General features: G+C 36.4%; 1 protein-coding gene across 1 annotated transcript in view; it reads right to left on the bottom strand.

The window, feature by feature from the left end:
• The window catches only part of LOC145692895 (calcium/calmodulin-dependent protein kinase kinase 1-like), a 1,130,736-nt gene that overhangs the window by 731,847 nt on the left and 372,298 nt on the right, over positions 1-26,591 (bottom strand). Inside the window, exon 2 of the mRNA XM_081768448.1 lies at positions 16,851-16,914. Within this exon, the coding sequence (XP_081624574.1) occupies positions 16,851-16,914 (64 nt within the window). The remainder of the gene's footprint in view (positions 1-16,850; positions 16,915-26,591) is intronic.

Below are 26,591 nucleotides of genomic sequence, written 5' to 3'. Positions count from 1 at the left end.
TTTCGCGAACCTTCAGTGTTTTTTAACAGCTTTTGTGTAGTGGTCTGAACGTTATTCTTCTTTCTTTCTTTTTTTATTTATTTATGCCAAAGGCATTACTCTCTAAGGTCTGTCCCGAAATTAATGCACTCCATTTTTTTCTGCCGCGACTATCCGTTGTACAGCGCTCGGCACCCTATAATTCAGAAACTATCCATTTAAGAGCACAGGTCCATATCAACTTTTTTCTTGTTTTGGTGTGAGGAATCTGTTCCTAAAATGCTCCCGCCAAGTGAGATTTGTGGTGGACAAACACCATGTGCGTGGGGTTTTCTAGGGATTCTCCCGTTTCCTCCCACATTCTTCATTCCACCATTTCATTCACCTCTCATCATCACCGTCTCCTTTAGCCTAACCGGCATAACCGTGGGACGTAAAACTCAAAAATTTCATTTCATTTCATTTTTGGGTTCCCAAAATATAGTGACACATTTTTGTAACCCCTGTATACTTATATTATACTGTATATTGATTGTATATGGGAGCACTTTCCATAGTTTTATGTTTTACTTATGCATAAATAGAGGTTTTTAAAAGTAATTTTCTTACAACAGAATTATTTTTCATTACTCTGTAAGATTTTTTTATAGCTTTTATTGTTTTTAGTACAACTTCTTTTATTTTTTAAGGAAAGCATGTTCCTTTAAAATATTTATTTTTTACTTTTAGTACGAGTTTCTTTCATATTTTTTTAAAAAAAAACATTTACTTAAAATTTTTATTTTCTTTTCCAATTTTATTTCATTAATTTTGGGACTAAACAATATTTAAGTGGAAAACTATCTAATTAAATAAGTAAATTTAGGCACAAAGTAAATGTTGGATCCCAGCATCAATTAATAATAAGACCGACTTTATTTGATTATTACTTCTTTAGGATTAGAATTAGGATTTAGATTTCTGGGCCTTCGGAATCTATGGCACTGTTAGCCCGTCATACATTAGGAATGACGTCTCTCGGCGATGACTCTATCCAAGGAAAGGGAAGGAAGAAAGCAGCCTCGGACCCATATGTCAGCTCCCATCTCATCATTTGCCTGGTGTGAATGAGGAAAATTCAGGAAAATCTTACTCAGAATGGTTGGTTTGAAAAAAAGTATTACACTTTTTCGGCCGAGTACACCAACAAAGACAGGACTGCTTGCACCAAAAGACGGAAGTGTTAGAACACTACTACATCTTGTTAATTGGTGCTTGGAAATAAATTTTAGAAGCAATTTTTTTTGGACGAAACTATTGAAATCAACTACTGGCGCCGATAACACTATGGACTTTTTTGCTTATATTTTCATACAAATATAGTCTTATTCAAGAATCTTGCTTAAACTCTCTTTTTAGCCTGGTATGGACACCAAGGAGCCATGTGTCCAACACCTCTAAGTAAGACGCCGCGTAAATAGAACCACTAAATATAGCAAAACCAGTGTCCGAATATGATCTCTCACTCTACCCTGTTACACGCTCCAAAACAAACAATTGCACAATGTTCATTCTGATTACTTTTTAAACAAAGGAACAAAAACATTTTTCACTTATCAGCTACAGAATTATATCCTACACGAAGTCTTCTGTTTGTCTTTCGTATCCAATTAATTGTAATCCGTAGCCAATCTACTCAAATTTAGTTTGTTGAGACAATCTATTGAAAATTGGATTAAGCGCTAATTTCTGTCAAGAGACCTTATGCTCCGCGCCTCTACACGCAGTTAGCGACAGAGAATCAGGCATCAGGCTACAAGGCAGAAAGGAAATGGGAGGGAGACTTGGCAGCTTTCGAAAATGAGAGGAAAAGGAATTCTTTTGAATTTGATCTGGGATGAAGTGGAAAATGAAATGTTGAAAGGAGAATCAACAAGAGATCTAGAATTGGAGAACTTCATTCAATCAAGAAATTTGTCAACGGATTTATGTAAGGCGATGATTGTAAGATTTGTAACATTACCAGTGCTACAAGAACTTTCGCATTTTAAATGTATATTTCGTGTTTGCATTTAAGGATGTAAATAATAAATGACTGTCGCAGATAGAATTTGGTGCAGTAAAAAAAAGTTCTTGGAATTACTGAAATATTAATCTATGCGGAAAGTTATGAAGAAAACATCTCCACGACAAACAATCAAATTTATTGCAAACTTTCATAATATGGAATCGCCAGGAATGAATTTATTTATTTATTTTCTATAAAGAACAACTATATATGTATACTTTGCAGTTCATTTTGCAGTTATTTAACACGTTTCTAAAAGGAATGTATTCTCTCTAAATTGTTAGCGTTCTCATCGTCGGTGCGGAAGACTCGAGTTCGATTCCCGGTGCACAAGGTCACATGCTTCGGATCCCACTTTCAATCGTAATTTTACATAGCTGAAATAGTGACAAAGAGCATTTAAAACGGCAAACAAATCATATACGGAGTGCATCCAGAAAGTAAGTTTCCCACGCGTCCCATAGCTAGAAAATCGTATATTGGGCAAAGCGACTGCATGCACGTGAGCGAGTAAGGCCCTAGCATGGCGCATGCGCCAGCGGAACTTCCCTAGCGCTCTCAGTAGCGTCGTGGCAGTAGTTGAAGATGGACGTTCCTATTAAAGCTCCCGCCGCGTCTGAAGTGCAAGCAGTGATAAATTTTTTGAATGAGCAGGGCATAGCGCCGATTGAAATCTATTGTCTGTAGTACCAGGTCTATGGGCCTAACGTCATGAGCAAGCAGATGATGCGTTGCTGGTGTAGAAAATTTGCAGTTGGACGCCACTTTTCGTCCTGGCTGGGACATTTTGGATCATCCACCGTATAGCCCGGACCTCGCTCCGAGCGATTACCATCTGTTCTTTCTTACACCTCAAGAGATTCCTGTCAGGTCAGCATCAGCATTTTCAAAATGACGGAGAGGCGGAGGAGGTTGTCAAATAGTGATTCCAATCTCAGGCTGCCAAATTCTATGACACAGGTATAGACAAAGTTGGTGCCACGTATGACAATTGTCTGAATTTCGGTGATAAATATGTTGAAAAATAGCTCAACTCATCCTGTACCTGGTGCAATAAATGTTTCCATTAATTGCGTTTTGTTTCTGTTCAAGGTCTTTGGGAAAGTTACTTTGTAGATGCGCCTCGTACTTAAGTACACTCTTTTCTTTACTCGTGTGCCACTAGATCAATGTAAGGTGGACGTTGTCGAAAGGTCGACATAAAGTAGTCCACACCTCCTACCGTTTAACAGTGTGGACGATATCGTAGAGTTTTTTTTATCCCTATGCAGACCAAATGTTTCTCACGTCGATCACAGTGGCCAGCTCAGTGTTTGATCCTTAGCTGAGATGTGGCCAGGGGGGCTCAGTTCTCTGTAACTCTGAGATGTTTGTTGGTATGTAAGTATGAATATAAAGTGAACTCAACACCCTAAAAAAAAAAAAAAAAAAAAAAGTCATCCCGCTCTGTCTTAGTCTTCTGGCTACAGGTCCATCGATCTTCACTGCGAACGATCCGTTCTCTTCCGTCCACTGTTTTCAGTCACGCATAACTATCGTGACGACATAACCTGTATACGGACCATTCTTGCGGTAACAGAAGCTTTCTTCCAGTAGGACAAACATACATCCCATAGGCGTCATGGCAAGGGACAACTACCCCCTGATTTTGAATAATACATATTTTAATCATCCCTATACTAATATATTAATTTAAAAAGAGAACCTCTTATGATTTTTAAGAAATTTTCACCCTCCAACTCAGAGCAAAATTTGAAATAACGCTGCTGGTGCATCTTCGTTCGAACTCGTAATGCGACCCTTAACTTTGACAAAATACTCTATCTGTTCCTGTTCACTTCGCTGCGCTGCATTGTCTGAATACTGTCTGAACCCTCCTTTCGTCCCGGTGGGGATTACGCATATGATATCGCGCTGAAAACAGATGATAGAACAGAACGCCTTATCCTTCCGGGCAAACCCTGGAAGTTCGGACGAATTCTTGTTATTCTTTGTTTGCATTGCAATTTTCACAATTTCATAAACACCAGGTGAACCTGAAAGATGTGCACGAACACCGGGAGGTAATTCGTGACATCAAAAGAAGACAAAGAGTCCTCTTGCATGTTGATGAATTCCGCGCCGTGTACGAATGACGTGAGTGAAAACTTGGAATCGAAACGATGAATTGTCACGATTAAAGTGTGTCTCATGTCACGAGAGGAGCACCCCTGTCACTCTTATCCGACGCGGAATTGCAAGAGGACTTTTTGTCTTCTGTGATGTCACGAATCACCTCCCGGAGTTTGTGCACATCTTTCAGGTTCATCCTCTATACTAGAGATGCAAAACTGCGGGCTTTTTTTGAATCGATGATTTTTTGCACATAAAAAGTCGGTTTTTTGTAAAAAAAAAAAAAAAAAAAAAAAAAAAAAAAAAGAGAATTTTGGAAATTTTGGCTTTTTTCATTTTCATGATTTTTTCTGTTTAACTAGCTTTCTTATAGTATACTCTAAAGTTAAATAAGATTCTATGACCTAATTGCCATATTTCGCTCTGGAATTCACCATCATGATGGATGGAGCACATGTTTTATGAATTAAAGTGAACATAAAGTACATAGATGTTTGAGGGCAATTTTAGAGGTCATTTAACTTTATTCTAACTTCTGAGTTATCGACAATGTTTCTCTTCTCTAGATAATTTATTTTTAGTCATCCGTGTTTTACTTCTTAGAGCTTAGTACCCTAGCTTCTAGCACATAATTAAACTTACGTTTTTCAATATATTCATCAGAGCGTACGTTTTTCAATATATCTGTCAGAGCGTACTTCCACATTTCCGTTATACTGTAGCTGTGCAATGATTTAACAATAATCTTCCGGACACAACCTTGAATACCATTTGATAGAAATAATCAGTATCGGATTTAGAAAAATATTTGGGAGGGTTTTTTCTAAATATTCCTAACTTTTATTTAAGAGGAGCTTTAGTTTATGAGTACAGACATAACAAATATTTCGTTTCGTTTGTATATTCAGCTATAATCTTCCAGATACAACCTTGAAGACTATTTTATACTGATAATCAATGGCGGATTTAGAAAAGTATTTTGGGAGGGGCTTTTCTTATTAATGCTTAGTTTTTCTAAAAATTCGTAATTTTTTTTTTTTTTATTTGAGGACAGCTTGAAGTTTATGAGTAAAGGCAAAACTAATATTTAAAAAAAAAAAAAAAAAAAAAAAGCCTGTGACAAACATCTTGGCATTTCAGCTAAACGAATGAAACGCAAGCTCTGACGCGACGTTGCCGAGTGCTAAGGGGTGTGGCTATGGCTAAGCAAACATACAATAGCGCGATCAGGTGATAGGGGATAGACGTGGATGTGTACAAAATAAACGTGGCAATACAATTGGCCTCTCATTTGCTAGCAATCATTTAAAAGGAACTTGGAGCGCCGCCTTCAAATGCCAAGATGTTTGTCACGCCGTTTAGTTTGTTTTAGAAATTCCGTAATTTCGGGGTAGTGGCTTCAATCCGAAAGACATCCCCACCCTAACCCTCTTCGCAAATCCATCACTGCTGGTAATTAGTAATAACAAAGATTTAAAAATGATTAGAAAGGAAGTCGGCCAGGACTCACAGTACAAGCACTATCTCTAAATTCACAGATGGAATTAAGAAAAACCTTTGTCAAAATGGTCAAATGCGAGATTGAATCCCGGACTTCACCATAGAAGCGCGAAAGCTAACCACTCACTCAAGTTTGTTGTGCAGTTGTGCTTAACTTAAATGTATTCTCTCTCTTTCTCTATGGCCACAAACGCTCTCCATTGACTTCTGTCCTTATCGAATTCAATCCAGTTTCTACTCTGTATTCCTATTTCTGCTAGATCCATCTTAATATTGTCCTCCCATCTGGGCCTAGGTTTTCCTAATGGACGTTTCCCGACTGGATTTCCAGTTAAAACTTTGAAAGCGTTCCTACTTTCTTCCATTCTGGTTACATGACCTGCCCACATGAGGCTCCTATACTTGATGACTAACGATGTTTGGTAAACCGTATAAATTATGTAGTTCCTCCTTATGAAGTTTCCGCCATTCCCCATTCCCGTTCCTCTTGGGTCCAAATATTCGTCTTGGAATTTTATTCTCAAATAATTTCAGTCTGCATTCTTCCCTCGGCGTAAGCGACCATGTTTCACAAACATAAATCATAACATGCATGATTATCATTTTATACCTATATTTTAAGTTTTAAAGTCTTTGACAGAATTCACGACGACAAAATATTTTGAACTGAATAATGACAAGAATTTCCTGATTTCAGTCGACATTTAATTTCTTTGTGGGTATGATTATGATCTGGTAATACTGATCCAAGATGTTTGAATGTATCCACTGCGTCGAAAGTATTAATTGACATTTTAACGCATTCATAATTGGCCGTATTACGATCCTTGTGAACTTCCTTGTATTTACATTTCTCTGCATTTACTCATGTCCCTGCAAGCGTTTAATAAGGCCTCTGCATTTCTTTCGATTGTTCTCCTATCAGATTTCCATCATCAGCATACTCCATAACCTGGTGAATACCATTCAACTCTAGGCCCTGGTTTCTATCTTTGATTTTTCTTATAGCGTACTCCGGAACAAAGCTGAATAATAACGGTAATAACGCATATCCTTGTTTCAGGCTAATCTCGACGTGGAAGCTCGCATTTTTCTACTCGGACTTTACTCTGGGATTCATTTAAACACTTAATAAATCTAGCTTTTTTGGTATTCCAAATTCTGTAAGAATGTTGTACAATGTTTCCCTCCTAACCGAGTTGTAAGCCTTTCTAAAATCAATAAACAGTTGATGTACTGGGTAATATATTCCCATTTGTTTTCGAGTATTTGTCGAATGGTAAATATCTGGTCGATTTCGACTAAATCCACACTGATAATCTCCAATAATTTCATCTGCGTATGGAGTCAATTTTATTAATAAAATGTTAAGAGAAATGCCTCGATAATTATTACAATCAATTTTGTCGTCTTTCTTGTGAATTGGAACAGTGATTGATTCTTCCATTCTTTTAAAATATATTCCATAGTTTTTCTTTTTTGTAAAAAAAAAAAAAAAAAAAAAAAGTTTCGTAACGATATGTTGAATTTTCTTGTTAAAAATTCAGAAACCTTCAGGAATGGGTAAACCGTGATGGGGTGGTTATATATTCTACTGCCTAGGAAACCATACGCTCAGATGAACCGTCTATTACGTATATGATCCATGAACAGAAAATTCGATACTTTCCCGATTCTGAACAAGCTTAAGGAACAGCCAGTGCATTACAGAATTTGGAGCTTTACCGATTTTGCAGATCCGAAGCACCTGATAGGTGGTAACAGATTATTATGTATGTGATCAATCAGTGAAAAATTTGTTCGAAATATTCATACAATGTATATGAAAGTTAAAACTTAACTGAAAAATTTCAGGAACGTACAGAACAACCCGAAACGAAGCTCTTGATGTGCAGATTTCTCTCATGTTTTTCTTTATTTTGTTTCAAAATGAGGGTGAGTGATCTTGAAGTAAGAATATTACATACAATTTTGCTAGCTATTTGAGTATCATTTTTTAAAAGTACTTATTGTATATAAGAGGTTAAAATATTATTACATATATTGGTTAATCCTTCGGAATTCATATATAAATATGTTAAGAATATTAAAAAATCTTTTTGAAATTTATGGTTTATTTTCGAGGTTTCATATTATTATCTGCATAAACTTTTTTTTTTTTTTTTTTTTTTTTTTTTTTTTTTTTTTTTTTTGCAGAGAAGCGAAACAAAGCCTGCTTTATGAGTTTAAAGCAAAATTTTCAAAAAATCCCAAACTTTCCCAAGCAAAAATGCGAAGCAAAAAAAACCAAGTTTTTTTCAAAAAAGCCGTTTTTTTAAGCCCTTGCATCTCTACTATATACAGTATTATATATATTCGTGTGAGTGTGTGTGTTGCGTGTATAGTGTGTATATAATTCACCATATATCACGCCGCCCACGTCTACAAAAACAGAGCCAGTCTTTCGGCGTTCTCCCACGCGACTAAATATATTTCTCTTAGCAGTACTTCATGCAAGTATATTTATAAAACAAAACTTTTACTACACAAAGACACAGTCAAAACAAATATTACTTCTCGTTTTTTTTTTTTTTTTTTTTTTTGTTTCCGCCAGGAGCTTTTAGTAAACGGAACGTCAATGGAAATTTTAATTAAGTTGAAATGTAATTCACCATAGAATAATGAGTACAGACGGTCAATTCTTGCTCCAGTCATAAAAGAAAATTAACGAAACGTTGCTTCATTTTTTGACAAGTGATTGCCATATTATGAAAAAAAAAAGAAAAAAAAAGAATATCTGGTTTTTGAAACGTCTACCCTTCACTGTAACTCTCTTTGATATGATACATAGTAGTATACTTGTTTGTAATATTCTTTTCGTAAAATGATATGGCTGTCACCTCTTTTTATAAATTCTAGCTTCAACGTATGTTTACAAAAAAACACTTTGATGTTTCTTTAACTGTAAATTAAATAACAAGTAACAACTTTGAAAACTCTACACAATGCTGAATTCCAACAACAGAAATGGGAAACCTCTATAGACTAAATATACTACATAAGAACAGTCCGTTTTTGTACGATTCTTCGTCATCTAACTGGAACATGCAGAGTGTTCCAGGAATAAACTGAGAAACTGAGATACGCGTTCAGGAGCTCAATAAAAGAGAAAAGTTTATCTGGTCGGAAATCTCTAATTATAGAGGTGTGGCCAACTTTTTAAGGTAAGTAGTAGAACTGATCGTAAAGTTGGCTACTTAAATAAAAGAATTGACAGACTACGCATACGCGTTCAAGATTTCAATACTCGAAAATAAAAGACAAAAGATTATCTGTGTCTTGGTCGGAATCGCCTAATTACAGATATGTGGCTACCATAAGGTAAGTAGTGGAATTGATTGTAAGGTGGCAACACTTAATAAAACAAACCGACAAACTTCGCTTACGTGTTCAATGTCAAAATGCACGAAAAAAAGGAAAAAGATCTGCCGTTTTGGTCGGAAGAGCCTAGTTACAAAGAAGTGGTTAACTTAAGGTAGGTAGTACAATTGATTGTAAGGTGATTACACTGAATAAAATAATCGACAGACTTCGCATACGTGTTCAAGATCTCAATACACGAAAAAAAAAGTTTATCTGCGACTTTGGTCGGAAGCGCCTAATTACGGAGATGGGGTCAATTTCAACCTATGACCAATCTGTCTAATTACCTTGTCTAATAATAATTTTCTAATAATAAAGTTGAATGTCGTCAGGCGTTACTCTTTTCTGATTGGTAGTTGTATGCAAGTCCAGAAGAAAAAGGACTAGCTCAGGAGAGAAATGCTCCCGGAAGTAGGAACGAAAATCACAGTTCTGATTGGTTAGCGTTATCCATTTCTTGCCACGTTGCATTCAAATAACAGAAATCAAACGACTGTTGTTGTCGGTCTGCGTGGCCGAGTGGGCTAACGCTATATGTTAGTAATGAAAATCTCTTTTGACGTGAGTTCAAACCCGGCCCGAGGAAAGTTTTTTTGTACATTTTTATTAAATTAAAATAATATAAAAATAATACTCAAAAAAGTGATTTACTTACTTTTGTGCAGATAAGTAGTACTAGTACAGTAAAACCTGTCTTCAACGGACCCTTTATTAAACGGAAAACTGTCTTAAACGGAAATATTTCACGGTCCCATGAATTTTGCAGAACAAAACGTGTAAAAAGTCCCTTCATTAAGCGGAAACTGTGTTACGCGGACAACGGAAAGAAAAATAAACATTTAACGGAAAATTCTGAGTTCCGGACTACAGCGTTTAAAAGATGTTTAGACATTTTGTGAGACATATATATTACACTGTCTGCGATAAAATGCTAGTTCTTTTGTTAAATATTTCTGGACAGTGTTTACCTTCCCCAACCCCTACTCATGTTCACCACCACAAATTGTCCTTAATCCCCTTAACTTAATCAAAAATCATACGGAATATCGGAAAGAAGAAAACGAGATAGAGGAAGAAGAGGAATACGATACCGAGTTCGAAGAAGAGTGTAGAATAAATACATATCAAGATGCTCTCAGAAGTTAAAAGGAACTGAAAAATTTGTCAACGGAAAAATGATTCTGATTCACTTAGTATAATTTCTCAGGCTAAAGTGTATGCGGAAAGTAAAGCAGCCAAGCAGCAATGTACACAGAAAACCCTGCTGTACAATATACATACAGCAATATATTTTCTCAGTATGCCCCTTTATAAGCATGTATTTTTTTTTAAAAGAGGAAAGGTCTACCTCCACTAAGCGGAAACCTGACTTTAACGGAAATTTTTGCAAGTCCCGCTCGATTCCGCTAAAGACAGGTTTCACTGTAGTAGGAACGGATTAGAAGCCCCGCAGGGCTCGTTTTGTTCCCCTTGTACTCCATGATATAAATTTTGTGACCAACTTAACCAACTGGCTAGAGTAGCGCGTAAAACAGCTGGCTAGAGTAGCGCGCGAAAAACGTACTTCGGTGAGCATTACTCTCCCGAGCAGGTCGTGAAGAAAATAGAAACTGCTTCTATTTCTTCCAAGTCAGGATCCAAATAAGGACAGCAGAAAATTTCAACCTGAACTAGGGGCAAGTTACTTGTCACACGATCGTTAAGTAAGGTCGTGAATTTTAGATCGTGAATCGCAGCCTTACTTCAGTCCCGTCTGAGACAGGCTTTATTCTTTTATTTTCCCAACCACTGCTCATCGCTAGGTATAAGCAATATGTGCAACAAATTCAAACCAAAACAACTGCAATTTCTTTAATATAAACAAAGTTTAGAGAGTAAACTATATAGATTCTTTTTAAAATCACAAATGAATGCATAACATTGTTAAGGAATTACTGATAAAAAGTATTACTAAAACTTACTTTTTGGCTATCATCATACAAAGTATTTGGTCCAGGAAAATATTAATTAACTTTGAAAATCGATAAACCGGGACAATACGAGTATGCGTCCCGACGAGTATCCGGTCGGGACACGGGACAAGTAAGTCAGAAATCGGTACAATCCCGACAGAATCGGGACGGCTGGCAACCCTGTTCTGGACCCCGAAAAATTCAATGTTTTCTTGTGCAACATTTTATGGTATGAATAAAGTTCAAACAGGTGCGGCTGCTGCTACAGGTTACATGGTTCTGCAATCGCCTTTTAAAAATCTCAAAGAATGTTTCTAGTGTTAGAGTAATATGTGAGCAAAATTAACCTTTGTTCTTTAACGCAAGGCAATATTGATTATATCTCAGAAATTCACACACAGGAGGTGAAAGAAAACAAGCGGTTTACGTTTGTGGTTGCATAAGCGTTGCAATTACATCCAGAAACATTAAGCACATTGCACGGAGATTCTACTTTTTAACATGGCAAAGCATCACTCCTATCTCCTCTTTGGACAGTGGTTTCAGACAGTCGACAACTACCAGAGTTACAATTTTATAGTACAAATGGCAGCAGTGGACAGTCGGAAAGTCGGTGGTGTTAGGAACCGTCAGCATCACGGTCCTTCATGTTTGGAATAACGCGTGCTACAATGTTTTGTTTTACACTTATACGTAAAAGAAAGTGAAATATACCGTTAAACGAAAACATTGCAGTATGTGTTATTCCGAACATAAACAACCGTCATGCTGACAGTCCATAATAATTTCGGCTTCTCGTCGAAGCATCCCGTGTCCGACAATATAAAGCTGGATCTCGCAGAAATAGGAATCCAAGGTAAAGTAGAATCTGGATCCATTTGGCCAAGGACAGAAGTCAATGGAGTATGTTTGTGAACGCGGCATTGAACCTCCCTTGTCAGTGCTAGGTGAATATACTATGAGATGTGGAAATATAAATTAAGGAAAGACCAGAATCTCCGTCCTTCAAATTTCAATAATCTCCCGCTGGGAATCTAATCCCGGACTCTGCACCAAAGGCGCGCGTGGTAGCCACTAGAGCTTCGGTGAGGACTATAATAATAATAATAATAATAATAATAATAATAATAATAATAATAACACTAGTCTTCCTTACGTTCTCTCCGGCCAAAAATGTAGGGGGGCCCGGCTGAAGTTAGGAGGGTCCCGATCCAACCATATTATAGTTTATCACCATATTGAAGTTCATTTGCAAGCCTACCATGAAAATTTTAGGGGGGCAGCAAAAATTTAGGGGGGACAGGCCCCCCTTAGACCCCCCAGGATACGGGCGTGGTTTTCTCATTGTTTAAACGTTAGTACATAATTCACACTTAAAGATTGTATACTAAAATTTAGAAAACTAAGCCAGATACAAGTACGAGTGCTTACAAATTGTGTTACTTGAACTGATAGATATATCCTTATAGGCTGGAACGCCGAGTGAACAATTCATAACCCATAAAAATATTAAATGTATCCTCAAAATTATATTTGTAAGTTGCAAGAAATGCGTAAGTGTCATGGTAAATTTTCCAAGAGCGTAGTCCGGAAGAGAGCGTATCCCTAATTGGTGTTTTCTGATGGTTTTAGGTTTTACCCACATTTGTTTGGTGACATTGCTTGGCATTGTCTGGTAATATTGTTTCGTATCGAAGATACTGTCGTGATACATAGGATGGAGCACCAGCGCACTTTGCGATTCCCGTGCGCAATTACCTGAATCAGACGTTTCCTGGCCGCTGGATTGGAAGAGGTTGTGCATCTTCACTAGCTCCCTTTGTCTGGCTTCCAAGAAGTCCCGATCTGACGACATCAGCCAATGCTCTCTGAGGTTGCATAAAGCAACAAGTAAGAAACACTCGATATCACACAACCCAGGAACTACGAGCAGCTGTGGCACACGCCTTCACACTCGTGACTCCGGAGTATGTCCTCAAAACATCTGCGAGGACTCGATGCAGAATTCAGCTGTGTTACGACATGGATGGTGATCATACCGATGATTATGCCTCTTAAGACTTCAAGGTAACTGTGCACAGACATTCTACTATAACTAACATTATACTATTGAAACTAAAGGGGGGTACGCCCACTTCCGGACCACCCTGTATATCTACATAGCTCTCTAAATAAGAATGTCACTGCGTGGTTTCTGCACTGAGTATTTTTTTTTTTTTAATTTTGTAGAAGTACAAAATGCATGTAATAAAGTTTTTGGTTTACATACGTTTTTCTTTATCTAAAAAAAACAGTTGATCCTCTTGCAGGAATCTGTTCTCGGAATCTGCGAGCAGCGCGCAAAACTGTAAGCAACAGTCAAAGTGAGGGAATTTTCCATCCACCACACCCTTCAGAGTTTAACTTTCTGCACAAGAATGTTTCCAGCCTCTAGATACTGGAATACTTCACAGTTCATGATTTATCCTAGAAACTAACTATTCAGTGAATTTGCACTGATTCTTTTCTTCCTTCTCATTTTAAAACATAAAGAATCTGTAAGTATATTAATCATTGCTTCGAGACAGACTCTGCGATAAAAATAGCTTAACAGTAAAGAAAAAAAAATCAGTACTAACTAAAAAATAAACAAATAAAATCTAAAATTGTTTGATACTACGATTCATGAGTGACAGGCCAATTCTATGAAGTACTTTCAACTGCTTTTCGGTGAATTGTCAGCGGATTAACTCCAAATGCCATTATCTCTGTGTTTCTAGGCCGGATATAATTGACTTTTAATTTAAGTATTTCTCCAACTCATGCAGCATTTAGGTGGTCAAAACGGGGAGAATTCCTCCCTCCAAGTTTGAGACATATATACATTTTAATCAATACTACACTAATATACTAAAAAGCCACGGTGACTCAGTGGTAGAGCGTTCATCTCGGGTGCATGGAGTCCTTGGTTCAATCCTAGCTGGCGCCAAGTAAACTCTGTGGCGGACAAACACCATGTGCGTGGGTTTTCTCGTTTCCTCCCACTTTCTTCAGTACACTATTTGTCGTTCATTTCTCAAAATTACCGTCGCCTTTAGCCTAGCCGGCATAATCATGGGACGTAAAACTCGTATATATTTCATTTCATTTAATAATACACTAGAAAGCTCTTTAAGGAAAAGTTGAAATGATCTTACTGTTTCTCAACTGCCTTACTGTACCGTATCAGAAATTGAAATTATGAGTATCGACTAGGAATCGAACTTATAGTCGAAAAAAAAAAGTTTACAATATAATTTTCTGGCATGGAAGGGAGTTTATGATGTATAATTGAGGGAGTGCATCAGAAAATTCGGATTAGGAAGTGTGTGGATAACACACTGCCACCGAGAATCGAACCCACGATCACGCAAACTAAAAGGCACAATGCGTTAAGGGTTTTCACTAAGTGCATCCCTACTTTTTTTTTTTTTTTTTTTTTTTGAATGTTAGTGAATAGTTTTAAAGACGATGAATAGTATGAAAAATGTAGAATGCAAGCTAGAGAGTCTCTACGAAGTGCTATTATATAAACTAATTGATTTCAAGACTTTTTTGTGGTATATACATCTGAGTAGCCGTCACTTTTGACGCCAAAAACCGTGCACTCAAATTTCTGGTCTATAAAGGCTGATTCACAAATAGGATTCCGAGACCATTCACACATACTACATGCCGTGCCATGTCGTCCTGCTATTGCTTTCTACACCATTTTCTAAGATGGATTCCAAGGAGGGTCAACTTCATGCCGCTTCGTGTACTCCGAGAAAAGCCGAAATACTGCAGTCGCCGAGCCACGACCGGGGTGGTTTCTCTTCAAGATGGCACTATTGGGGCACGGCACGTCATGTGCGAATTTAAAAAAAGAACAAGCTAATGAATTTTCAATGTAAAAGTCTAAAAAGGAACGTCGTGACTACGATTCGGCACATTATGTGTGAATCAACCTTAAGAAAAAGTTTGAAAGAGGTTAATAGTACATTTAATTTGGAAGAGGTTAATAGTACATTTAATTTGGAAAAGGTTAATAGTACATTTAATTTGGAAAAGGTTAATAGTACAATTAATTTGGAAAAGATTAATAGTACATTTAATTTGGAAAAGGTTAATAGTACATTTAATTTGAAAAAGGTTAATAGTACATTTAATTTGAAAAAAAGGTTAATAGTACATTTAATTTGGAAGAGGTTAATAGTACATTAATTTGGAAGAGGTTAATAGTACATTAATTTGGAAGAGGTTAATAGTACATTAATTTGGAAGAGGTTAATAGTACATTAATTTGGAAGGGGTTAATAGTACATTTGATTTGGAAAAGGTTAATGGTACATTTAATTTGAAAGAGGTTAATAGTACATTAATTTGGAAGAGGTTAATAGTACATTTAATTTGGAAGAGATTAATACTACATTTAATTTGGAAGAGATTAATACTACATTTAATTTGGAAGAGATTAATAGTACATTTAATAGTAAAAAGGATTTTTTTCATGGGTATGTGACTGGGTGAAATATAGATCGATTACTATACTCCAGTGTCAAATTTGCAGTCATCTGAGTGGACAGCAACCGACGAAAGCCGCACAAAGCGACCGAAACACGAAAATGTCAGCTCTTAAACATTTGGGTTCTGTATTTAGAGATGTACACAGTATTTTGTTAATCGATTACCTTGAGAAAAGAAGAACTATTAATAGCGAATATTATATGGCGTCGTAAATGCGTTTGACGAAAGAAACCGACCCCCGAATGACGAAGAAAGTGCTATTTCACTAAGACAACGTACCGTGACAGAAGTCGATTACAACAATGGTAAAATTGCACGAATTGCACTTTAAATTGCTTCCTCATCCACCGTATTCTCCGGATCTGGCTTCCAGCGACTACTACTTGTTTGTGGACCTAAAAAGAATGCTCCAGGCAAAGAGATTTGGTTCCAATAAAGAAGTGACTGCCGAAACTAAAGACTATTTTGAGGCCAAAGATAAATCGTTTTACGAAAATGGCATCGCAATGTTGGAGAAGCGTTGGAGTACTCTTGAAGGAGACTGTGTTGATTAATAAAGTCGAACTTTGCCTAAAATTGTTGCTTATTAGTTGAATCGCTTATTTGGAAAACGTCATAAATCAATAAAGTCAATGATTTGTGACGTTTCTCAACTCAGGGACACTTCCTGCAGCTCGATATTACACGAACTATTAGCATGACCTCTGACATACCACAACCCAACGGTGTAGCTACCCTTCAAGAATCAAAGCTGTACAGTATGTAAACTCGTTTTCGGCACATGGCTGACTTATGACGTTTCTCAAATCAGCGATTTAGTTATCCTACGAACTTATTGAGTGATGTGTTAAATATAAGATAAAAGATAATGTATAGATATATATGCTTACCGTTTTAAAGAAAATAGCACTGGTTCCTTTTCGTATTTTCTTCGTAATTTAACTTCCAATACTGTCCAAATGACGAAATGTAACACATCCTTTATTATTTCTAGAGTTTATTGTCATGCTTCTTAATGTGCTCAGGCTGAAAATAACCGTGTGAAACTTAGCACGTGTTTTGTAACGTTAAAGTGTACAAGCCTTTCTAGATCGTTAAATTATTGATGAGAAGGACAAGGAAAGAAAAAGAGAAAACGAATGTAAACGAATGCAAAAGTGTATTCTGTATCAAGACACTTGTAAAATATGACTTAATCAAACGTCTCCACCATAAAACATACGTCAAGTAAATGTGTTGTTGTTATGTGAATTCAGACTTCATTTTCTTTTTCTAAAACAACATGAAAAATCGCGCGAAGAAAAAAAAAAGAGAAAAGGAAACTTTTTACTTACTTTGGAATGTCGCCTATCTTAGGAGCTCGGCCTCGCCTACAACCTCCTTCGCCCCAGACGCACGCTGAAATAAATAGGAAAGAAGAAAAAAAACAATTAGTGAAAATAACTAAATTATACGGCACATTACATTGAAAAATGAAATTACACTGATACATTTTAAGTAACTAGCTTAACAAGATTGAGGGTCAATCGCCGCAGACGTAAAAGCGGATTCTCTCCTGTTAAGCCACCCAGTCTCAACAATATTCTTGGTACTCAAGTAAGGTTGCCCTCCAGACAAGAGCTATGGTTGTCTAGTCTCGAAAAGTTGTAATAAAAGTGATGTCTCCTATCAGAAAAATTGTACCTTTCCTATCTGAAAAGCTTTATAATGCTTCGTTAGGGGAATTAGGAATTAGAGTTCTGGGCTTTCAGCATCTATGGCCATGTTAGCTGGTTCACGTATCAGGGATGACGTCCCTTGGCGATCATACTATCCGAGGAAAGGGAAGGAAGGAAGCGGCCCAAGACCTGTATGTTAGGTACCATTAGGGGTGTTCGATACGGCTGAAGACCTATCGAACTTCGGGAGTGAAAATTTATCGAGTTGTCATCGGTTACTCGAAACCGTTCGGGTATCTGAAATTATCGAAGTTTCGGGTATTATCGAAATTTCGAGTATTATCAAAGTTTCGGGTATTATCAACATTTCGAATATTATCGAAGTTTCGGGTATTATCGATATTTCGAGTATTATCGAAGTTTCGGGTATTATCAAAAGTAGTGATGAACAGCTCGGTTCCTTCACCTCTCCAATGATTTCTTCTTGCAGCCAAACTAGTCAAACAACTTTTTTCATCGGATAAGTTATTGCAAAGTCGTATTTGTCGAAATCATATGTAAAATTATTTTTCTCATTGCCCCGTTATTGGCGCAATCGGCAAACTGACTATTAGTAGACTAACGTTGTCTTGGATTCCAATTCCATTCGGGTGATTCATGTTTTCTCTTCCTCTTTCTCTCTTCTGACAGACTGCTTAAACCTTGTACAGATCTGTGGGGAAAAAACTTTTCCTTCACTACATTGCTAAGGAGAGAAGTTATAAAATGAAAACTCTGCATATATGTAATACATATTATATACAACTATGATAACCTCGAATACATCGTTTCTTTCGAACACTCCGATAATCCCGGACTTTTCTAAATATTCAAGCGACACGACAAATGCGATCATATTGATATATCTCTGTATTTACTGCTTTCAAACAATTCGAGATTCTCGAACAGTTCGAGTGTCTCGAAGTTGTCTAATGTTTCTTACATTTCGAGTGCCTCGAACACTTCGAGACTACCGAACATTTCGGAAGTCTCGATCATTTCGAGAGTCTCAAACATTTCGGGAGTCTCAAAAGTTCGATAATTCGATAAAATTAAAATTCTTTATCGATGAAACGGTTTTGAAATGTTATCAAATTGTTACCGATTACTCGATTATCGGAACAACCCTAGGTACCATTCCGGCATTTGCCTGGTGTGAATGAGTAAAGCCTCGTTCAGGATGGTTGGCCTGAAAAAGCTTTTGCACTTTTTTTGACCGAGTGTTCCCACCGGGAGTTGAACCCAGGACCGCTCGGACAAAGGTGAGAACGTTAGCGACTAGATTGTCTTCGGGCGTCTCATCTCGAAAAGGCATCTTGAAAGTGATGTGCTGTCTTAGATAGCGTTAGCACCTCTGGGTTGGGAGATCCTGTTTCAACTTCTGGCAGGAGCTCATATGGTTCGGATTCCATGGTATGCTGTAGCTCCATATAGCTCATGTTGCCTCGCTAGTAAACGGGATACTAAACTCTAATCCAATCTAAACCCAAAACTTCTTTATATTATCTTTCCAATTTCTTTATCTACCGAAGATACCTTTCTTAAGAATGATATGCACTAATGATGTTGAAGATCGAACTAAAACTTTATGAATATCCAAACCACAGGAGCAAGAAAGGAACATACAGGAATACATGTCATCCCTTTAATTTTGACAAAGTAGCTACTGTGTACAGTGGCGCACTGAGAAAAAAAAATGTAGGTGGCATACTTAAAAACGTAGGTTACATTCGTAATTCCTGTAGTTTCTGGACTTAACGTACAACGGTATATAACATCCTGCAGCAAACGTATAGCTGAAAAAGTATGTATTATACGCACTGTCTGCATAAGTGCAATGACGTCATTCGTGTGACGTCATCTGCAGTAACAAATATATACGGAGGTGATATCTAGCTTTGTGACGTCAGGATCGTATGTAGCATGTGGGTTAATAATGACGACACACACTGACTATCAGGACGGAGCATAATTTCAAGAAGTATGCAATATACGTTCTTTACGTATGTTTCTTTCGTTCAACCCCAAGACAGCATCTATATTGTACTTGTGCCCCGTACGTACGACTAGATACAGTATACGTATTGTACGTATGTATTATACAGATTTTCCTTATGTCGCACACAGCTTGTCCAGATACAGCATACAGAATATCCATATGCACCATACAGAGTGCACATATGTAGCTTACAGACTGTATGCATGCAGCATATAGATTATACGTATGTCGCGTACAGGTTGGCCATATGTAATGTATGGATTGGATGTATATAGCTAATAGGTTGTCCATATGAAATATACGGATTTTACCTGTATCGCATACGTATTGCCTTCTTGTAATATATGGATTGGACATATTTAGGATCTAGATTGTACGTATAGTGCACCATTATTAAAGTGCTGCAACATACTGCAAAATGCATGATACATTCTTACTGTAATGTTGTCAAATATTGTTTTACTCTGTATGAAAACTAAATAGCTTAAAATATGTTTGATCTCCTTTGTGCCAATAATAATAAAATTAACAATCTTAGTTTGGAGCAGTGAAAGTGTCCAAAGAAATGTATTTACCTGCAGGGTGTCCTATAAGTTTGGATTTCCTGCTAATTCGTTGGGAAGCTACTGCAAAGCCAAGTGTTGAAAAGTGACACAAGCGTTAATTTTAAAATTATGGGCACAAAGGAGGTTAACCATATGTTAAATTATTTTCGTTTTCATACAGAGTAAATCAATATGTGATATATTACTGTAAGAATTTATCATATGCTTTGTTGTTAGTTAGTTCCAGCACTTTAATAATAATGCAAAATGCACAGCCATATACAATCCTATATTCAAACTCAAACAACTTCTCTGTACATTTTAATTAACAGGTATGTTTTTTTTTTAATGTCGCAACAATTAAAAGTATGGTGTCAGCTGAAAACGTGTTCGCTCACAAGATGATTTCTACTCAGTACTCGCCATAAAAATGCAACACCAAGAAGGAGGCTGGGTAGTTGCGCCAAAGTTCCCAGGCCGATACCTAATAGTAAGTGCAGAATACTCTTAAACGTCTGTGCGACAACGTGGTGACAGCGGAGGCGTTGTGCAACCATCGACTAAACATATTTATCCTTCCCTGCTCTAGACATTCTGCAAATTTGGATTTTCGTGGGTGCATCCTTCTTAGTGCAACATTTTAAGCAACGAGCGGATTAACAGTCTCATACATTGCTTAAAGAAAGAGCAATGATTCTCAGAATTACTCGGAAGATATTATATATATATATACAATAATTTAAAACTGTTATTTCAAAATTTGCAATTTAGAGCACGAAAAGAACTATAGCTAAAGGAACACTGATTTTAGCCAGATAGTAACTAGTAAACTCAATCACACTCAGTACCATTAGTTCATGTTGTTATCCGTAAGTCAGAGATCATGGTATCTCATTTCGTGTAGACTTTTGCATTGTTTAATGCTAAAAATGTATTTTATCGCTACTTGAACCCAGTACCATATATATATACCGACAGGACGTACCTTAGTCACAAGGTGACATGAGTGAAACACTAAACTATTCGATTGACACCTGCGGCCTTGTCAACACTAGAGAAAGTTACAAAGTGATTAAGTAAATACGGAACATAGTTCATACAAAGTATAGCGATGTATGAAGTCTCCGTTTCATACGACTTGGATAAAGGATACATCTGAAATTGCAACAAAAAATATATGATTTCTCTGGATAATTTGGATTAGTCCAGAATTCGAACACATATACGTTGGTAAGTCGTTTTTTTTTTTTTTTTTTTTTTTTTACTTCTTTCTTCGGATTCCCAATAAAGTTGACTACTGAAAAGCTGAGTTACAGATTCTGTATTAAAACAACACCTTTGCTAGACATGTTCAGTATACACATTGTCTTACATACAGAACAATACATTAGTTATTAATGCATGTCTGAAATAATAGTGCTTCGTATAGAATTTTACTTCATTCAAACGTAATAGCACGAAGATAAAAAAATATTGCGAAAGATAATGTTCTTATTACAGAGAAAAAGAGTTGAAATGACTTAACAGTAACAAACATTTTCTTTAAACAGAGACAATATTTTATTCTAATTTATGGAAGAAAGAAATAATTTGTAGTACAGTATCTTTATTAGGGTTATATGTTCGTACAAAAGAATGTAAGTACAATTGGGTCTGTCTTCAGAAAGGACGTACTTTTAGCCACAACCTACACTGCTTCTTTTCACTGTCTTTCAAGCAGAATCCTGGTTTGATGCACGAAATACCTGAAACAAAAATCAGAAAACATTTAAAATGTTACATTCGGTGTGCTCAACTTGGTTGTACTTAACAATACAAAGTATCTTAACATTTTTGAGATTAAATGGACAAAATCTGTTCGGTCAGGTATGGACTTTTAGGTTGCACATAGAAAAATTACGAAGTGTTTATTGATGCTGAATAACAACTCAAAATGTATTACTATTCAAAAGTAAGTGGGTACCCCAATGGTGTTCGGGGTACCATGGGGTATCTAATGTCTGTATTTTTTTAGATATATGGAAATGTATGTCTCTAAAATGTAAGGAACTGACATCTGTTTACCGAAAACCTCAACTCGGTAAGCCTTATGGATATTGAGATATGGGAAAATAAAGAGCGACACCATAGAAGTGTGGGGTTTGAGTACTAGATGGTGCAGTTTCGGAAATGTAATTACGAGGGCTTACAACAACCTCAAAAGTAATTTCAATTAAATACACTACACACACGCCCTGATGGGGCTTTTCGGGTACCATGATATTCGCAGAACTCTCATTTCTAAATATTCTAAAATATGTCTTAATAACGTTTTAAAGAACGTTAGAGGTGTGTGTTTGCCGAAACTGCAAGTCGGTACGCCTAACAGTTACCGAAATATGGTGAAATAAAAAGCGACACCATAGGTACGTGGAGCTTGCATATTAGACAGTACAATTTAGAAAATTAATTAAAATATGACTATCAAGATATTGTCAAATAAAGGGAGGATCCATACAGTTATGGGATTTTCGTGTTAGGTGGTAAAGTTTCCGAAACCGGTCATGGAAAGTTAATAAGCATCAGTAGCAATTTCATCTTAAAGTAATTAGGTACTTCCATGGAGTTTAAGAACATCATGGGGTCTACCAAGGTTAAATTTTAAAAGCTTTGGAAAATATATTTTGACATTTGTAAAGAGTATTAGAAATATGTATTTACCTAAAATTTCCAGCTAGTACATCTAGCAGCTAGAGAGACACCATACAATAAAAGCGTATTAGATCTTGAAATTTCAGAAAACAATTATTGATCCTAACAAACGTTAAATAAGATGGTACTTCTATGGGTTAAGTGACTACCTCAGACTTGTCAGTACAATTTCGATCGAAAGATTAATTCAGCTCTAAATTTTCTTTGGACAATTCCAAGCGTTCATCGGGCTCTGAAATAAGTGAACATTTTTTGTCAATATCTAATATAGCAAGCGAGATATAAGAAATTATTTTATGACGTCGTAAAAATAGAGACCCACATGGATTTGTACTTTTGAGTCTTTGCTGTAAGAAGAAATTTCAGAAAACAACGGTATATACCTTAATAGAAAATTAAATGGGCGGGAGCACGGTGGCTTAGTGGTAGAGTGCTTACCTCTGGTGTATTGGGTTCGTGGTTCGATCCGCGGCCGTCAGTTTGTAGTGGACATCGTATTCGTGGGTTTTCTAGGGGTACTACCTCTCCTCCCACCTTTGCATTCCATCAATTCTGTCAACAACATTCACTTGCTTTAATCGTAATCTCCCTGAGACTAAAATGCATAATCGTGGGTCGCTACTCTGAAATATTTCCTTTTATTTAATTTTAAAATGAAATAGGGAGTTAAGTATGATCGTATCTCTATGGGATAAGTGAAAACTCCAATAGTTTCTGCAAAAGAAGACTAGTTAAAAACCCTACCACTAAGCTACTGTATCCCCGTCCATTGAATTGTCTATTAAGGTATATACAGTAGTTTCCTGAATTTTTTTCTTATGGGAAAGACCCAAAAGTACAAATCCATAAAGATCTATTTTTACGTCATAAAATATATAATTCCTTATATCTTCTCGACTATCTTAGATATTGACAGCGACTTTTCATTCTTTTGCACAGCTCGATGAACCCTTGGAATTGCCTGAAGAAAACCTAGGACTGAACTAAATTTTCGATCGAAATTGTACTAAGGTACTCATTTAACCCATAGAAGTACCCATCTGATTTAATTTTGTTGCGACCAATAATTGTTTCCGAAATTTCAAGATCTCATACGCTTTTATTTCAGTGTTTCTCCAGATGTTAGATGTACTAGCTGGAAGTTTTGGGTAAACACATATTTCAAATATTGTTTACAAATGTCAGATTATATTTTCAAAAGCTTTTAAAATTTAATTTTGGTAGACTCCATGATGTTCTAACACCCCCTGAAGATATCTAATTACTTTAAGATGAAATTGCTACTGGTGTTTATTAACTTTCTATGACCGATTTAGGAAATTTTAGCATCTAACACTAAAACCCCTTAACTGTGTTGGTCCTCCCTTTATTTGACAACATCTTGATAGCCGTTAGTCATATTTTAATTCAATTTCCGAATTCTAGCGTCAAGTATGCAAGTCCCACATACCTATAGTATCGCTCTTTATTTTCCCATATCTCGGTATCCATAAGGCTTACCGAGTTGCAGTTTTCAGTTAAAAAAAAAAAAAAATCAGTTGTTTACATTTTAGAGACATGTATTTCCAAATATCTAAAATGCAGAAATTAGGTACCGCATTGGAACCCCATTGGAGTACTCACTTACTTTTGCATAGCAGGGTAAAAACGCCAATGGTTCTCACTTTAAGGTTGAAAACATACTATTTTGTCTCTTCTCTGAGCATCGTGAATCTGTCGGAGCTGTACCATAGTTGGAAGGACTCACTGATCCTTCCTATAATGACCATATAGTCAGAATTCAAAAAGGAGTAGCCGTTGAAGGAAAAACAATATTTTAAAATCCTTGCACCAGTAGTCGTCACCTTAAAATCAAAATGTTCCAGTAGTAGTCAGGATTTTCTACCAGTATTCGTCACTCAAATAACTTGATATAATTTATTCAAAAACGCACTGTGTATCAGTTTAGGGTTAAGAATACAATATAAAGTAGTAAGCTTAATAACTTTGCATCACTTTTAGCACTCAAGAAAGAAAATAGAAACGTTTTTACATACTTTTTAAAGCAATTTCAGAAAGAAAAATGTTAACTGAATTCAAAAGTTAACTGTATATCACTTTCACGTTAAGAGTACAATATTAAATACTATGTTTAATAACTATACATCACTTTAAACACTCAAGAATGAAAATAAACGTTTGTACATTCATTTTAAAAACAATCTGAGAAATAAAATAAGTTAACTGAATTCAAAATTTAATTATACATCACCTTAAGCTTAAGAACACACTATAAAATACTGAGATTAATAAAAAATGAAATCTTTAACGTCCCACGGTTATGCTGGTTAGGCTAAAGGAGACGGTGATAATGAGAAATGACTGAAATGGTGGAATAAAGAAAGTGGCAGGAAATGGGAGAACCCCGAGAAAACCCACGAGCACGGTGTTTGTCCACCACAAAGTCCACACGGCGCAGCTGGGATCGAACCAGGAACCCCCTGCACCGGAGGTGAACGCTCTACCACTGAGCCACCGAAGAGTAGACGACTGAAGGCGCAAGTAGCATACAAATTTATGATGCTGAAGGCGTTATTTTTCACAGCTATGGAGGAAAGAGATAGAAACAAAAAAAATAACAGGAAATCTTTGTTTTACGTCCTACGAATATGCTATGTAGGTTGACGGTCAGAATTGAGTAATGAAAATTGATGATCTTGGAATACGATTTGGCCGAATAACGAGGGAGAAAATAATCATTGATTAAATATTAAATTGAAAAGAATTAAGAACCTGACGCTTAAATACTTATCTATCCGGCACCCATCTTGATCCCCATAAAATATCATGAAGTGCTTGATTGATTCTAAACCCAATAATAGTAATAGTAATTTAACAAGAAACACAGAATATATAATTTACGCACCTTGAAATGTAGAAATTAATGATTGTAATCCCCAGCTTTCCAATAGACCTTTGATTTCTTCAAATGAAGATTCGGATATCTTGTTTCTTCTCAAGCAATAATGGGTTACAATAATCAGTTGCAGTCCAAAGCCAAGTCACTAAGTGAAGCATGAATATAAAAGAATTCATTAGTTAGATGCATACAAAATCCTACGCATGTAAATCCGAATCTACTTATATTAAATTGTAAATTTAAACAAACTAAATTATACTACAGTTATAGTGACATAAAACATACATTAAATAAGGTATACAGGGTGTCTCAAAAGTCCCCTGACATAGGGTAACTCTGTTATTATCAGAGTTACAACAAAATGTAGGAGAGGAAAGCATCTCCAAATATGATGTTTTCAATCTAAAGTGAAGGAATTTTTAGAATCGGATGACTCGTTTGCGCTGTACACTCTTTATGCGCCTAATGTGAAATGAAAATGCAACGTTGCCATTTACCTGGACCTACAACATAAGTGAATGAAGTTACTTTCTTCTGCGCTAACATTTCGATGGCCAGCCCCCGTTTCAAACAGGAACTTCATTCACTTATGTTGTGGGTCCAGGTAAATGACAACGTTGCATTTTCATTTAAATTTGGGTGCATAAAGAGTATACAGCACAAATATCTCGTCCGATTTTTTTTTGAAAAAAAAAAAGTGTTCACTTTAGATTGAAAACGTCATATTTCGATATGATTTTTCCTCTTACATTTTGCTGTAACTCTGATAATAACAGAGTTACCCTATGTCAGGGAACTTTTGAGACATACTGTATACATCATAAGAAGTTCCTTTCTAAATTCTACACGGATGTGGTTTCATTGAATGTGAGGTGGGTGATACACATTAGGCCTTTTGGGAGTACATCACACGGACGACCGTAATTTTGTGTTCAAAATTTTTATTATGAACTGGTGGGATATGTGATACATATGGCCACGGGCTAGAATTTTCTCAGTATGTCAAAAATGCAATCAGATTTCATGCAGCTTAATTTGGTGAAAAGCTATTGCCAATTGAACGTTACATTTACCTCTTTCTTGCAGATGTTAAACCATGCCGTTAGCACGTGAGGAATGGATCGAAATAATAAAACTGTGGGACTGGAGGAGTATATGTGCAGTGGTTGCCGATTGCAGAGTCATCCACAACGTGACTCTGTGTCACATGTTTCAGTGCTACAGTAATTAACTAAATATGAAAA

The sequence above is a fragment of the Thermobia domestica genome, chromosome 8, assembly GCF_964235325.1.
Source record: "Thermobia domestica chromosome 8, izTheDome1.hap1.1, whole genome shotgun sequence".
NCBI classification, from domain to species: Eukaryota; Metazoa; Arthropoda; class Insecta; order Zygentoma; family Lepismatidae; genus Thermobia; species Thermobia domestica.
The sequence above is the reverse complement of the archived record's forward strand: the minus strand, read 5'-3'. Positions and strand labels throughout refer to the sequence as shown.